We start from the raw sequence: 16,430 nt of genomic DNA, 5'->3' as shown, positions 1-16,430 counted from the left end.
ATATATTTCTTTCAGGATTCTTCAAAACTTCAAAAGAACAGCATTTATTTGAAACAGAATTATTTTATATCAATATAAACGTCTTGAGCAAATGAATGTGTCCCTCCTGAATAAAAGTATTAATTTCTTAAAATAAGTCATCAGTAGTTCAGGTTATGTTCCTGGGAATATGTATGTTGGTTAAAAGCTTATTTTGTAAATTTTAAGGAGATTACACGTGCCCTCAAATCTAATAAACATAATTAAAAGCCACAAAAGTCAATATAAAAATTTGCATATAAAAAAGTCTTGTTTCCGTGCTAGTACACAGTACAGTTAGCAGATGAGCGCTGGGTGCACAGGAAGTCACTGGTGATCTCTTTGTATCCTGGAGCTTCAGTAAGTCCACTGCCTGCACACAGACAATAAACCTCAGAAGCTGGTTTTGTCTTTACATTAGTGTCGTTTCAATCAGATGCAGCCTGCTGTTTTGTCTTTTGACCTATTTTACCTTCTATTAAGTTGTAGAGATTACAGTAGTTGGTGCCGTGATCTGTGACAGCATACCAGGTCTCTGACACTGACATGGCCTGAGGAACAAGTTTAAACAGGTTATTTGCTTGGTCAAACGTGATTTTCTTATATAAATGAAGTCAAATTTAGATGATTGTTTGTATATAGACACTTACAGATACATGGCAGTGTGTGAAAAATCCATAGGAGACGAGTCGGAAGTTGATGTCATCAATGTATTTCTTTACTGGAGTTGTGTGTTTGGCTGATATGAAGTGCTCAGATGCAGACTGCAACTACAAGAGAAAAAGAAAGAGCAAAATATTCATATCATTTACACTCAGGGCCGGATTTATGCATAGGCATTCTAGGCACATGCCTATGCTCGCTCATATATATCAGTATATTTTTTAAACTATGGGCAATCTACAACAGTAAAGAACCAAAACCCCCAGAAGACAAATATAACAACCAATAGTTTAAAAATGACAAACTATTTCCATGTTTTCCGCCTTTTTATGTAGCTACGGAAATTGCGCTTTCTTTCTCCGTTCTGGTTCTCATTCTCAGACGCACACACACAGATGCACACACACTTCAAAAGAACAGCATTTATTTGAAACAGAATTATTTTATATCAATATAAACGTCTTGAGCAAATGAATGTGTCCCTCCTGAATAAAAGTATTAATTTCTTAAAATAAGTCATCAGTAGTTCAGGTTATGTTCCTGGGAATATGTATGTTGGTTAAAAGCTTATTTTGTAAATTTTAAGGAGATTACACGTGCCCTCAAATCTAATAAACATAATTAAAAGCCACAAAATTCAATATAAAAATTTGCATATAAAAAAGTCTTGTTTCCGTGCTAGTACACAGTACAGTTAGCAGATGAGCGCTGGGTGCACAGGAAGTCACTGGTGATCTCTTTGTATCCTGGAGCTTCAGTAAGTCCACTTCCTGCACACAGACAATACACCTCAAAAGCTGGTTTTGTCTTTACATTAATGGTTTTTCAATCAAACACAATGAAGAGAGAGAGATATATAATTTTTTTTTTTTAACTATGGGCAATCTACAACAGTAAAGAACCAAAACCCCCAGAAGACAAATATAACAACCGATAGTTTAAAAATGACAAACTATTTCCATGTTTTCCGCCTTTTTATGTAGCTACGGAAATTGCTCTTTCTTTCTCGCCTGAGGAACAAGTTTAAACAGGTTATTTGCTTGGTCAAACGTGATTTTCTTATATAAATGAAGTCAAATTTAGATGATTGTTTGTATATAGACACTTACAGATACATGGCAGTGTGTGAAAAATCCATAGGAGACGAGTCGGAAGTTGATGTCATCAATGTATTTCTTTACTGGAGTTGTGTGTTTGGCTGATATGAAGTGCTCAGATGCAGACTGCAACTACAAGAGAAAAAGAAAGAGCAAAATATTCATATCATTTACACTCAGGGCCGGATTTATGCATAGGCATTCTAGGCACATGCCTATGCTCGCTCATATATATCAGTATATTTTTTAAACTATGGGCAATCTACAACAGTAAAGAACCAAAACCCCCAGAAGACAAATATAACAACCAATAGTTTAAAAATGACAAACTATTTCCATGTTTTCCGCCTTTTTATGTAGCTACGGAAATTGCGCTTTCTTTCTCCGTTCTGGTTCTCATTCTCAGACGCACACACACAGATGCACACACGCGGAGATGCTTGTCAGCGCTGCCCCGCGAATTTATCAATAAAATAGTTTAACAGATGAAAAGCTACATGACATCTCTTAGTAGCGAGGTTCTTGAAGCAGTTCAACTTAAAGATTCGCTATTAGTAGACGCTGCTGCTGAGGGACGCACAGACGCAGGTCTATTCACACGCGCTTAATCTCTCTATCTCTCTAATAACTGCATTAGCCTGCATATCAATAGCGCAAGTCTGTTATTAGCTCTAAAATTACATTTTGGAATTTGCAAAGGAAGGTTTGGGATGAGGTGAGTAAGAAATTACTTCAACACACACACGATTTCAGGACGGAAACATGACAGATGTCTTGAAATAAATCATCCGAACAATGTCTTGAGGTGGTTGTGACTCCAGGCCATTAAAACTATTAGAGAAATAATGCACTCCCGAAAGTGGTATGGCCACGACGCCGGAGCCTATTGGTTGTGACTCCAGGCCATTAAAATTATTAGAGAAATAATGCACTCCCGAAAGTGGACAAGTAGTATGGCCACGACGCCGGAGCCTATTAATGGAACGGTTCTCCGTTCTCAAAGAAAGAACTACATTCGATCTTTATTGACTGATAATATTTACCAAAAGAAACGGTCGTAACCCTGAACATAAGCGCTTGTTGTGATAGAAAACACTGTAACAGTTTCCACTGATTAATATTTTTGTTTGCTGGGGTGCTAATATTATATATTGATAAGGAAGGGAGGCCCAAAAATTTGTTTTGCCTATGTCACGATAAGAGGTAAATCCGGCTCTGTTTACACTGATGATACATAAACGCATCTCTTTACATTAAATCACACACCTTGTAGAGACATTTCTCTCCTCCCGTGGCACAGGTTGAGACTGTCCTCCACTTTTTAATTCGTGCAACCAGAGCTTCATACACACTCCTGCAAGGGAGACTGAAATACCTGGGAAAAGCCAAACACAAGTTCTCAATCAACTGTATCACCGTTATAGCTAAACCTATATACAATATATGCTGCCATCTAGTGGAAACAGAAGCTATTGCGCTGACTACTTAAAAACTGCCTTTTCCCAAACTCCACATCTACTTTATAATTCTATAGAACTATACTATTTTACTATAAAACTATAAAATTACTATGTATTTTCTCCAAAATCTAAATTTAAATGAATTCATAATAAGAATACTTAGAAATTAAATACATTATACATTGTATAAACATTATAACCACATATAAATATTTTAAATAGTGGAAAATGAACAAAGACAAATAGTGATTAAACAACTAAAATTCTGAATGGAAATGTACTTCTACAAACAAAACAGTTTAAACTTAAAGATTTAAGATAAAAAAAAAAAATCATAACTTTTTGGTTAACTAATCAAAACCTCATAATTTTTTTTTATTTTTTATAAATGAGTCATGTGTTAGTATCATGGACACGATTATAGCTGATTAATATTTGAATTAGTTTTTATTTTTATATTTTATATAGTTAAAGTTTTAGTAATTTTGTTGTGTTTTTGTTTTTTTTTTTTTTTTTTTTTAATATACACCGTTCAAAAGTTTGGGATCAGGTAAGAAAAAAAAAAAAGTTTTCTCAATCAACTGTATCACTGTTATAGCTAAAACTATAAATAAAAAAAAATACAGAAAAAAACTGTAATCTTGCTAAATGCAGTCTTCAGTGTCACATGATCCTTAAGAAATCATTCTAATATGCTGATTTATTATTAGAATTATCAATATTTGCAATAGTTGTGCTGCCAAATATTTTTTGGAAATCTGCGATACTTTTTTTTCAGGATTCGTTGATGAATAAAAAGTCTGATTTATTATTAGAATTATCAATATTTGCAATAGTTGTGCTGCCAAATATTTTTTGGGAATCTGCGATACTTTTTTTTCAGGATTCGTTGATGAATAAAAAGTCAAAAAGAACAGCATTTTTAGAAAAGAACTTTTCTAACAATATAAATCTTTGCTATCACTTCTTAACAATTTAACACATCATGAATAAAAGTTTTAATTTCTTTCAAAAAAAGAAAGAATAAAAATTTACTGACCCCAAACTTTTGAACTGTAGTGTATATCGAAATGGTTTACTTAACTATAATATTACAAATATAAATATACACAAACAGTATATAAATTTATACATATATAAACATTTTATAATATAAAATAAACAAATACACTTGCATTATTTAAGTTTCTTCTCAAACATAACTTTAAATTCTGTATGCAAATCTAATGCTAAAGATTTCATATTCTTTAATGCATTTTTAAAGTACTTTACCACTCGACTTTGCACTGTGAATGAAGAGGTCCAGCAGAGCAGAATTCAGATGTTCCTAATGTTACAATACCAATAAAGAGCAAGTTAGAGAAACGCATGATTATTCTCAGTCTCGTAGCTGCAACTAGTTCAGTCAGAGCTGAAAGTTTTCCAGAGCTCTTTACAGAACAGAAACAGAATCATAGGATGGTCGTGAGTGAGGCTGCAAGGGAAATTGACCAATTTAATTAGAACATCAACTGAACTCTAAAAAAGGAAACAGGCCTACAGGGTGTGTGAACGCTGAGCTCAGTGTGAAGTAAGAATGACTACGTTTTTTAAAGTGAGTTTTCAAACGTAGAATTAAAGTCACTCCTTCCCTGATGTCCTCCCCATCCCCCCCAGGACAAAAATTACTCATATTCTTAACGGTCCTATTTAAATTGAGGATCAGAAACTAGAACAAACATTAGGGATTTGGGAAAAACAAAGCTGGTGAGTTTTTGTAGGACAGTCTGGACAAGACAGTAAGGAAGAAACATTCAAACAGGAAAATTCAGTCATCGTTTACTCGTGTTGCTCCAAAACTGTATGACTAATTTTCATTTATGGAGCACACATCAATGTTCTTCAAAATATCTTTTGTAGATGTGCAGATACAACTGATTCTACATTTTTGGAATATTTTAGTGCATTTTTACACAGTTTAATAATCACTACCAGGGCCTCAAACCAATGCAATGCACAAACTGTGCACTAACATCCTCCTAACAACATCATATGATATTCCTCTGACCTCCATACACACTCCTCCAGGATGTGCTGCAGCTTTACCCGTCTCACAGTAAGTGACTTTCAGCATTATAATAATAATAATAATAATAATAATACATTTTATTTATAATGCGCTTTTCTCAACCCAAAGCGCTACAACAATGTCACATGTAAATACAACTTAATCATAATAGACAATTTTAAAAAAGTGGGTTTTCAACAGTTTCTTAAAAGTACTTAGTGTAGGAGCACTTCGAATGTTTAAAGGAAGCGCATTCCATAACCTCGGAGCGGCACGAGAGAAAGCTCTCTGTCCCATAGTTTTTAATCTGAAGTGGGGCTGATAGAGAAGAAGAGAATCAGCAGAATGGGATTATGGTCAGGAACAACATGCTGTATCTGCAGGCCTGAAGCTGCTGTCCTGCTGTTGCACAGAAGTTGAAGAAGAAAAGGGGTAAACAGCAGTGTGAACTCATCGGAGGACTGGAGGAAAGAGTGAAGGCGCTATTTTTGGAGAAATTGACATGTTGTCGTCAGCATGCTCTTCCTGCTGGCTCTTTCTCGGTCCACACTCCTGCCAAAGAATATACACCTAGGATGCATCGGGGGTGAGTGAAACGCAGCCTAATTTTCATTTTTGACTGAACTAACCCTTTAAGGTATCACAGATTTTGACACAAAGTCAAGCAATAAATGTCAGTCTACTTGCACTGTCCCTAATCTATCTATCTATCTATCTATCTATCTATATTTTAAATTAAACCTAAACCAGTATACTGTCTGTTTCGGCCTTTCTGTGTACCAGCATTGAGATGGTGGAATGTGTCATTATTATCAGGTTTTTCCAGTAATCTGTTGTACAGCCCATAATAGCAGGGGTTTTAATTTTAATGAATTGTTTCAATCCTTCTCACATGAAAATGTCATCAGTGTTTGGCTGAAAGGGTTTTGTCACAGTGCTTTGCTCTTTGATTGTTCACCTGTGATGTGCAATTCACCAGAAGTCAGAAAAAAAGCTCAACTGAATTTAAAAAAAAAAACATTTAATTTATTTCATTATTTTTTTCTTCTAAATAACCATTTGATTTATTTTATATTGCTGGTAATTGACTGTTTTTTTTTCCTGAGGTATTTTATGAAACAACCTATATTAAAACGGGCACAAAACTAGTTTATTTCCCCAAATGCATATTAAATATTTAAATATAGTTAAATAAACAATGTTATGAGAAGAGGTTGTGAAATATGTATCACGTTATAGCAAAAACAAGTCATTTTCTGTGGGGTCGCTATCAATTGTGCATATGATATTGCATAATTTGCATATTTAAAAGGTATAACTGATAAAGAGTAGCCTATTTTATGTGCATTAACACTATTCTAAAAGCATCTATTAGTTTCATTTTCATGAAAGTAAACGAACATAGTCTAGTTACCTACTACATCTTCAAAATCAGCATCTTGGCTTATATAAACATCCTTTAAACATGTCTTGCTCAGTGATGGTGCTTTATTATTAACTATAATATTGAGTTACCAGCCTAGATCAACCCAGAGGTGCATCCTGCTGCAGAGGCTGTCTTCACACAGCAGATTAGAGACATGCTGCCGCACTCCAACATGTTAGAGCATAGAAACAGAACAAACAAGAACGGCAGATTATCGTGAAGCTTGGTTTATGGTGACTAGAAGGTATAGCGGCCCGGAAGTTATTAATAAATTGTCAAAAACGAACCGGTCTAAATAATCATTCTCCTACTTAATTTCTTGGGTATATTTAATACAATGGCTGTTAAACAATATCAGTTTATTTTTTAGGATTAAATTATTGTTCATGACGACTTATCACGTGGTAACTGTTGTTTTTCTCAGCGCCGAGCAGGATGAACCAACCACGTTCGTTAGTGATTAATGAATGAAGGCTTCACAAAATCGTTTATTAAAGATTTATTATTGGGACTTATTTCCATTTGTATGTCAGGGTCAATACCAAAGAAATGTATAGATTAAAACGATTACACTATTACGTGCACAAATAATTCCAGTGAAATTAAAAGCGTTCTAAATTTTTACATTTGACTCAATGAAGAATTCTCTTTTTGAGCCTCCACGCGCCCCCTAGAGGAAAATAGCAGCTAGAATTTAGTAACAGCTGCCGCCCAATGAAGAAATTTGCCGTTTCTCCGTGTGCGACTACAGACCCTTCTTGACTATAGCGTGGGTCAGAGCAAATCAAACGGACAGAGCAGAGGGCGGGGACACAGGCACCTGTGAGGGACACACACATCTCATCTGTTTGCTCGATGGTGCCTCGGCAGATTCCATTACAGGTAACGTTATAACCTTGAGATGTTTTTGGCAATTACATATACATCGGGTGCGTCATGCTCTATTCTACCACCATCATTATGCGTGATTTACACAGCAACCTGCCCCTGATATTATATAAATATATAGACTAGATATGGTTTCTGTTCTTCTTTGATGAATAAAGAATGATATATGAAATATATCGTATCAATACCAGCAAACAATCACCTTAGATACTCTAACAGGTCACACAGCTTGTCTGAGATTTCAAAGTCATGACATTAAAAGAATACAGAATTTGATTACACATTCTATTCTATTCTATTCTATTCTGTATTCATTGCTGGGATACCTTTTTACATTTTAAAACAGGTTTTTATGAGGAAACATTACATGCATCCAACCTGTGGATCTTTATTTAAGTGATCTTGAAGACCCTAATTAGTTGCTTCAGGTGTGTTTGATTAGGGTTGGAGCTGAACTTTGCAGGACAGTCGATCGCCAGGAGCAGGGTTGGGCACCCCTGCTATAATACATCCAGATAGTTTACTTGCGAGTTTAAATTGTCATTATTCTCAATGATGATTGTCATTAGTTTCTCATTAGTGTAATACAATAATGAAAATCATGCTATCAGGACACATTTCTACAAAATAAAGGACATAAATACCACCATGATTAAAAACAAAAAAATAACTTACTTTTTCTTATTTTGTAAAAATATGTCCAGAAAGGATGTTTCCAGTGATATTTCATCTCAAAATAAAATATATAAAATATATTTGTATTTTTTATTGTGGGGTGAAATATTAGTTCTTGACAAGTTTAAAGAGATTTTAACCAAATTGCACAAAATAGGCATCTGAGATCGCCTTTAAAGGGTTAGTTCACCCAAAAATGAAAATTAGCCTGTGTTTTACTCACCCTCAAAGCATCCTAGGTGTATGTGACTTTCTTCTTTCAGACGAATCCAATTGGAGTTATATTAAAAATTGTCCTGGCTCCTCCAAGCCTTTCAATGGGAGTAAACGGGTGTTGGTTGTCAACAGTTCAGAAGACGTGAAATAAAGTGCGTGGGGGGGGGGCTCCTGTAGCGAATCCAAGCATTTTTTAAAGATAAATATCCATATTTCAAACGTAATAAACACTTTTTTCTCACTTCCGCTGACTGTGGTACGTGGAAGACGTTCAGGCGGATGACGTAGTACGTATGCGTCGTGCGCGCGCCTCTGAGAAATGCAGGAGCAAAGGAAGCAAAGTTTCCTTACTTTAGCAAAGGAAAACCAGTCTCCTCTTGGCTTATATCGAAATCCTCCGACATTCTTCTTTACAAATCCTCGTTTTGTACTTCTAATTCATGACCGGCGTTTTGTTTTGTTTTGTCTCCGCGTTCGTCAATTATCACGCAACGCTCAACGTCTTACGTCATCCGCCGGAACGGCTTCCGCGTATGACAGTCAGCGGAAGTGAGAAAAAAGTGTTTATTATATCTTAAATATCTTTTTAAAATTTTTCTTTTTTAATATCTTTAAAAAATGTTTGGATTCGCTAAAGGAGGCCTTTATTCACCCCCCGGAGCTGTGTGAGGGACGTTTTATTAAGGATGCGCGCGCTTTATTTCACGGGATGCACGCACTTTATTTCACGTCTTCTGAACTGTTGACAACCAACACCCGCTTACCCCCATTGAAAGGCTTGGAGGGGCCAGAACAATTTTTAATATAACTCCAATTGGATTCGTCTGAAAGAAAAAAAGTCACATACACCTAGGATGCTTTGAGGGTGAGTAAAACACTGGCTAATTTTCATTTTTGGGTGAACTAACCCTTAACAAAGCATTATTCCATAAGTGTCTTAAGATCCAGTACGAGGTGCTTCGGGCCTGAAAATGGACTCTATTTCCCTGCTGGGCAGCAGCCCGGCCAGCACCAAAGTCTGCTTCCTACCAAACGGGCTGAAGAACGGGTCCAAAGAGGGATCGGGCAAGCCCACGGTCGGCATCATCGGTTCTGGAGACTTCTCCAAAAGCCTGACCCTGCGGCTGCTCCGCAGCGGCTTTCGCGTGGTGGTGGGGAGCCGTCAGCCCAAGAGAGCGGCCGAGTCGTTCCCACACGTGGTAGACGTGACCCATCACGAGGACGCAGTGTGGAAGGCCAACATCGTGTTCCTGGCCATTCGCCGAGAGCACTATTCCTCCCTCTGGGACATCAAACACCTGCTGGCTGGAAAAATACTGGTGGATGTCAGCAACAACAGACGGGTCAACCAGTATCCAGAATCAAACGCAGAATACCTAGCGTCCCTATTCCCAGAATCCATTGTGGTCAAAGGCTTCAATGTGATCTCGTCCTGGGCCATGCAGTCAGGCCCCAGAGACTCCAGTCGACAGGTACGTTGTACAAAATTCAGTGTACTTCCATAGCCACAAGACTCAGGAAAGTCTAAAGGTTTTGTACATGCTGAGCCAAATAATCTCTTAGCAAGCTTGGCCAAATAAAACACACAGTACAAAATGTTTCTGTTCAGAGCTTCAGAACAGTCTGCGCAAGGTGTATCTGAGCCCAGACACAGTGTCTCGACCTGGACTCATTCGCAGTCTATATAGTACCAGTGGAATTGAAGTATTATTTCTGTACTATAGTATTTATTAATATTTTGAAGTTGCTTTTTTATGTTTTAATTTTATAATTTTAGTTTTAGTAATTCTGTTACATGCTTTTGTAATTATTATTACAATTATTACAAATATTTCTGTTCAGCTTTAATCTGTTTATTTCAGTTTTATTTAGAATATTTTAGTACTTAAACATATTTATTAATATTTTGAAGTAGCTTAAATTTTTTGTTTTCAGTTTTAGTAATTCTGCTATGTGCTTTTGTAATTATTATTATTATTTTAAATATTTCTAGTAAGCTTTAATTTATTTTTATTTCAGTTTTAATTTGAGTAATTTCAGTACTTAAACTTATTTATTAATATTTTGAAGTAGCTTTTTTGTTTTCATTTTTCATTTTTAGTTTTAGTTCTGTTATGTGCCTTTGTAATTATTACTATAACTATTTCTGTTCAGCTTACATTTTTTTATTTCAGTTTTATGATTAGCAATTTTAGTACTTAAACTTATAAATATAATATTATAAAGTTACTTTGTTTTTTTGTTTTCAGTTTTCAGTTTTAGTTTTAGAAATTTTCCTATGTGCTTTTGTAATTTTAGTTATTTTGTAAAAAGTATTTCTGTTCAGCTTTACTTTATTTTTATTTAAGTTTTATTTTTAGTCATTTTAGTACTTAAATTAAAGCTACTTCAAAATATTAATAAATAGGTTTATGTTTTCATTTTTCATTTTTAGTTTTAATTCTGTTATGTGCCTTTGTAATTATTACTATAAATATTTCTATTCAGCTTAAATTTTTTTATTTCAGTTTTATGTTTAGAAATGTTAGTGCTTAAACTCATAAATATAAAACTTATAAAGTTACTTTTAGTTTTTACATTTTTCAGTTTTAGTTTTAGCAATTCTTCTATGTGCTTTTGTAATTTTAGTTATTTTGTAAAAAAGTATTTCTGTTCAGCTTTAATTTACTTTTTATTTCAGTTTTTTTTTTGTAATTTTAGTACTTAAACTTATTTATTAATATTTTGAAGTAGCTTAAATTTTTTGTTTTAATTTTTAATTTTTAGTTTTAGTAATTCTGTTATTTATTTTTTAAAAACGACTTCAATTCAGCTTTACTTCAGTTTTATTTTCAAACATTTTGGTATTTAAATTTGTTTTGTTTCACTTAGTTGACAAGGCAATATTTCTTATTTTAATTTGAGTTTTTCATCTAATACTTGCATTTTATTTTAGCTTTATTTCAATTAATGACAAAATATTTGAAATTTGTTTCAACAACACAGATCTACTACTCTATAACTTTATTTCATTTAATGAAAAAAATATTTTGAAATAGTTTTAGTTTTACTAAAGAACACAGATATAGGCTACTCTGTTTTACTGCTCTATAACTGCAGTATAGGCAAAATAAAATACAACAAAAATAAAATATTACAGACCCTGCTGTGTTCAACGGTGTGCTAAATGCTGTGGGTCAAAAACAAAATACAGTCCTCGGTATGCTAATGACAATCCTGAAGTGACTTGGTGTCCAAGGAATGAAGATGATGATGAGGATTATGTCTCTTCGTATTAGCAGAGACCCATGGCTCTTCCAGCCAGCAGTGAAAGTAAATGCCTTACTTTCTGTGAGCAGCTGATTCGAATGATGAACAGATGATCTGCCCTCTTTGGAAACTTTGTGAGCTGAAAAAGGAAAAGGTTTTATTAACACAATGAAAGATCCATTACAGTCATGCCATAAACTTGCTTTTATCTCACAGTCTAATTTTGAAACCTTATAAACTCAGTGAATTAATTCCACTCTAGTTATGGGTTCTAGGGAATTGTTCCTACTGTAAACTATAATGCATATATACAGTGGGATCTAAAGTCTGAGACCACATTGAAAATCTGGTATTCACAATCTAATTTAAACCTGGAATTGGCCAACAATGATTTGGTCACCAATATATCAGCCTAATTGCTGCTGTGAATGATGAAGGTTTTGAAAGGAGCGATTATTGATTGCTTGTAATCTCTTTCTACAGGTCTATATTTGCAGTAATTCAGTGGATGCTCGACAGCAGCTCATTGAAATGGCCCGTCAGCTCACTTTCATCCCTGTGGACATGGGTGCGCTCTCCTCTGCCAAAGAGATTGAGAATATGCCTCTGCATCTCTTCACCGCCTGGAAAGGACCCGTTCTGACCGCGGTCGCCTTGTCCATCTTCTTTTTCGCTTACTCCTTTGTGCGGGACATTATCCATCCTTATATGAAGACCAGACAGAGTTTTTTCTACAAGATTCCTCTGGAAATAGTGAACAGGACACTGCCTATAGTGGCTATCGTTCTGCTAGCACTGGTGTATTTAGCAGGACAGCTTGCTGCTGTGTACCAGCTCATCTACGGGACAAAGTACCGCCGCTTCCCGCCCTGGCTGGAGGGCTGGCTGGAGAGCCGCAAACAGCTGGGCTTGCTGAGCTTCTTCTTTGGCTGCATTCACGTGCTGTACAGCCTCTGCCTGCCCATGAGACGCTCAGAGAGATACCTGATGCTCAACATGGCCTATCAGCAGGTCTGTGTGTGTTCTACACCAGTGAGATCCAGTATTTCCACTGTGTTGGAAGTGTTTTTGTTTTGTTTTGCTCATACATTTATTCTGGACTTTATATTTTGAGGGTGTAGCTAATATTACATCAATAATAATAATAATAATAGCTAATACAATATAAAATAAATATATGAATACATACATAAATACATAAAGATTTGAATCACATTCAGCCACTATTACCCACCCTCTTAAAATCCATTTTATAGTTGTTTATCGACCCCCAGGACCACTAGGTAACTTCGTGGAAGAATTAGATGTGCTGCTCTCAACCTTTCCTGAGGATGGTACTCCACTAGTTATGCTTGGAGACTTCAACATCCACCTAGATAAACCTCAGGCTGCAGACTTCCACACTCTGCTTGCCTCTTTTGATCTCAAGCGAGTATTAACTACGGCTACTCACAAATCAGGCAACCAACTGGACCTTATTTACACACAACACTGCTCCACTGATCATGTAGTGGTTACTCCACTGCACACCTCGGATCAATTCCTCCTCACTCTTAACCTCAACATGTTTCCTGACACAACACATACCCCTCCACATGTCACTTTTCAACGTAACCTACGCTCTCTCTCACCCTCCCGGCTATCGGCTATGGTTTCATCTTTGCTTCCTTCCCCTGAACAGTTATCATCTCTTGATGTTAACAGTGCTACTGATACTTTCTGCTCCACTCTTACGTCTTGTTTAGACACTGTCTGCCCCTTGACTTCCAGGCCAGCTCGTACCACCTCTTCTGCCCCTTGGCTATCTGATGTTCTCCGTGAGCATCGTTCTAAGCTCAGAGCTGCAGAAAGAGTATGGCGCAAATCACAAAATCCTACTGACTCTGGCTTCAGAAGTGGACATTCAACCGAGACTGCCTTGCTCTCAGTTGTTGAAGCCCTAAGACTGGCAAGAGCGGCTTCCAAATCTTCTATACTTATCTTGCTGGATCTGTCTGCTGCTTTTGATACGGTGAACCGCCAGATTCTCCTGTCCAACCCTATTGGAAAATGGGATCTCATGAACCGCGCGCTAGTGGTTTGAGTCTTACCTCTCAGATAGGTCCTTCAAGGTATCTTGGAGAGGTGAGGTGTCCAAGTCACAACATCTAGCTACTGGGGTGCCTCAGGGCTCAGTTCTTGGACCACTTCTCTTCTCTGTCTACATGGCATCACTAGGTTCTGTCATTCAGAAACATGGCTTTTCATATCACTACTATGCTGATGACACTCAACTCTACATTTCATTCCATCCTGATGATCCGACGATAGCTGCTCGCATCTCAGCATGTCTAACAGACATTTCTTGTTGGATGACGGACCATCACCTTCAACTCAACCTGGCTAAGACAGAACTGCTTGTGGTTTCAACAAACACATCACTTTATCAAAATTTCACCATCCAGTTAGGCTCATCAACCATAACTCCTTCAAAAACAGCTAGAAACCTTGGAGTTGTGATTGATGATAAGCTGAATTTCTCAGACCACAATGCTAAAACTGGGGTCCTGCAGATTTGCTTTATACAACATTAGGAAGATCAGGCCCTTTCTTTCAGAACATGCAACACAACTCCTTGTTCAAGCTCTTGTTCTATCCAGGCTGGACTATTGCAATGCTCTCTTGGCAGGTCTTCCAGCCACTTCTATCAAACCTCTACAATTAATCCAAAATGCCACTGCAAGATTAATCTTTAATGAGCCGAAAAGAACACATGTCACACCTCTGTTCATCAATTTGCACTGGCTACCAGTAGCTGCTCGCATTAAATTCAAGGCATTAATGTTTGCCTACAAAACCACCACTGGCTCTGCACCCATTTACCTAAATTCATTACTTCAGAGTTATGTGCCCTCTAGAAGCTTGCGTTCTGCAAGTGAACGGCGTATTATTGTGCCATCTAAAAGAGGCACAAAATCACTTTCACAGACTTTTTCATTAACTGTTCCCTCCTGGTGGAATGACCTGCCCAAATCAATCCGAGCAGCTGAGTCCTTAACCATCTTCAAGAAACGACTAAAAACACATCTGTTCCACCTTTATTTGACCCTCTAACTCTAGCACTTTCTATTCTATTTTAATTCTAATTTATCTTCTTTTTTTTTATTTTAAAAAAAACACTAGCTTTCTATTTTTTCTATTCTATCTACTTGTTTTTCTTTGTGCGTGTGTGTGTATATGTATGTGTGTGTGTGTATAATATATACAGTGGGTACGGAAAGTATTCAGACCCCCTTAAATTTTTCACTCTTTGTTATATTGCAGCCATTTGCTAAAATCATTTAAGTTAATTTTTTTTCCTCATTAATGTACACACAGCACCCCATATTGACAGAAAAACACAGAATTGTTGACATTTTTGCAGATTTATTAAAAAAGAAAAACTGAAATATCAAATGGTCCTAAGTATTCAGACCCTTTGCTCAGTATTTAGTAGAACCACCCTTTTGATCTAATACAGCCATGAGTCTTTGGGAAAGATGCAACAAGTTTTTCACACCTGGAATTGGGGATCCTCTGCCATTCCTCCTTGCAGATCCTCTCCAGTTCTGTCAGGTTGGATGGTAAACGTAGGTGGACAGCCATTTTTAGGTCTCTCCAGAGATGCTCAATTGAGTTTAAGTCAGGGCTCTGGCTGGGCCATTCAAGAACAGTCACAGAGTTGTTGTGAAGCCACTCCTTCATTATTTTAGCTGTGTGCTTAGGGTCATTGTCTTATTGGAAGGTAAACCTTCGGCCCAGTCTGAAGTCCTGAGCACTCTGGAGAAGGTTTTCATCCAGGATATCCCTGTACTTGGCCGCATTCATCTTTCCCTCGATTGCAACCAGTCGTCCTGTCCCTGCAGCTGAAAAACACCCCCACAGCATGATGCTGCCACCACCATGCTTCACTGTTGGGACTGTATTGGACAGGTGCCTGGTTTTCTCCACACATACCGCTTAGAATTAAGGCCAAAAAGTTCTATCTTGGTCTCATCAGACCAGAGAATCTTATTTCTCACCATCTTGGAGTCCTTCAGGTGTTTTTTTAGCAAACTCCATGCGGGCTTTCATGTGTCTTGAACTGAGGAGAGGCTTCCGTCGGGCCACTCTGCCATAAAGCCCCGACTGGTGGAGGGCTGCAGTGATGGTTGACTTTCTACAACTTTCTCCCATCTCCCGACTGCATCTCTGGAGCTCAGCCACAGTGATCTTTGGGTTCTTCTTTACCTCTCTCACCAAGGCTCTTCTCCCCCGATAGCTCAGTTTGGCCAGACGGCCAGCTCTAGGAAGGGTTCTGGTCATCCCAAACGTCTTCCATTTAAGGATTATGGAGGCCACCGTGCTCTTAGGAACCTTAAGTGCAGCAGAAATTTTTCTGTAACCTTGGCCAGATCTGTGCCTTGCCACAATTCTGTCTCTGAGCTCTTCAGGCAGTTCCTTTGACCTCATGATTCTCATTTGCTCTGACATGCACTGTGAGCTGTAAGGTCTTATATAGACAGGTGTGTGGCTTTCCTAATCAAGTCCAATCAGTATAATCAAACACAGCTGGACTCAAATGAAGGTGTAGATGTGTGTGTGTGTGTGTGTGTATATATACATATATATATATATATAAAATACCTTGCTACGTGTACTGCGTAAGGCTAACCGAGACTTGTCATTTGACT

The 16,430-nt window shown here is 37.1% G+C and overlaps 2 protein-coding genes across 2 annotated transcripts; one reads left to right on the top strand and one right to left on the bottom strand.

The window, feature by feature from the left end:
* Positions 1–299: 299 nt before the first annotated feature.
* LOC107732049 (uncharacterized) lies at positions 300–5,739 on the bottom strand. The gene is made up of 7 exons (XM_016543283.1): positions 5,642–5,739; positions 5,294–5,355; positions 4,511–4,649; positions 3,045–3,153; positions 1,791–1,910; positions 491–569; positions 300–391 (listed from the first exon to the last, which is right to left on the bottom strand). Exons 1-7 carry the CDS (start codon positions 5,737–5,739, stop codon positions 300–302), a joined length of 699 nt encoding a protein of 232 aa, XP_016398769.1.
* A 1,711-nt stretch (positions 5,740–7,450) lies between these two features.
* steap2 (STEAP family member 2, metalloreductase) lies at positions 7,451–12,855 on the top strand. The gene is made up of 3 exons (XM_016543323.1): positions 7,451–7,593; positions 9,424–9,962; positions 12,223–12,855. Exons 2-3 carry the CDS (start codon positions 9,462–9,464, stop codon positions 12,850–12,852), a joined length of 1,131 nt encoding a protein of 376 aa, XP_016398809.1. The 5' UTR covers positions 7,451–7,593; positions 9,424–9,461; the 3' UTR covers positions 12,853–12,855.
* The last annotated feature ends 3,575 nt before the right edge of the window (positions 12,856–16,430 follow it).

This window comes from Sinocyclocheilus rhinocerous, unplaced genomic scaffold, assembly GCF_001515625.1.
Source record: "Sinocyclocheilus rhinocerous isolate Xijiao unplaced genomic scaffold, SAMN03320098_v1.1 scaffold97, whole genome shotgun sequence".
Lineage (NCBI taxonomy): Eukaryota > Metazoa > Chordata > Actinopteri > Cypriniformes > Cyprinidae > Sinocyclocheilus > Sinocyclocheilus rhinocerous.
The sequence above is the reverse complement of the archived record's forward strand: the minus strand, read 5'-3'. Positions and strand labels throughout refer to the sequence as shown.

Coding starts and splice junctions, on each gene's coding strand:
- LOC107732049 (XM_016543283.1), bottom strand. CDS start 5,739: ATGAGTTCACACTGCTGTTTACCCCTTTTCTTCTTCAACTTCTGTGCA. Junction 4,650..5,293: donor AGCACATCCTGGAGGAGTGT/GTATGGAGGTCA, acceptor GAAAACTTTCAG/CTCTGACTGAACTAGTTGCA. Junction 570..1,790: donor TCACACACTGCCATGTATCT/GTAAGTGTCTAT, acceptor CTTGTTCCTCAG/GCCATGTCAGTGTCAGAGAC.
- steap2 (XM_016543323.1), top strand. CDS start 9,462: ATGGACTCTATTTCCCTGCTGGGCAGCAGCCCGGCCAGCACCAAAGTC. Junction 9,963..12,222: donor CCAGAGACTCCAGTCGACAG/GTACGTTGTACA, acceptor CTCTTTCTACAG/GTCTATATTTGCAGTAATTC.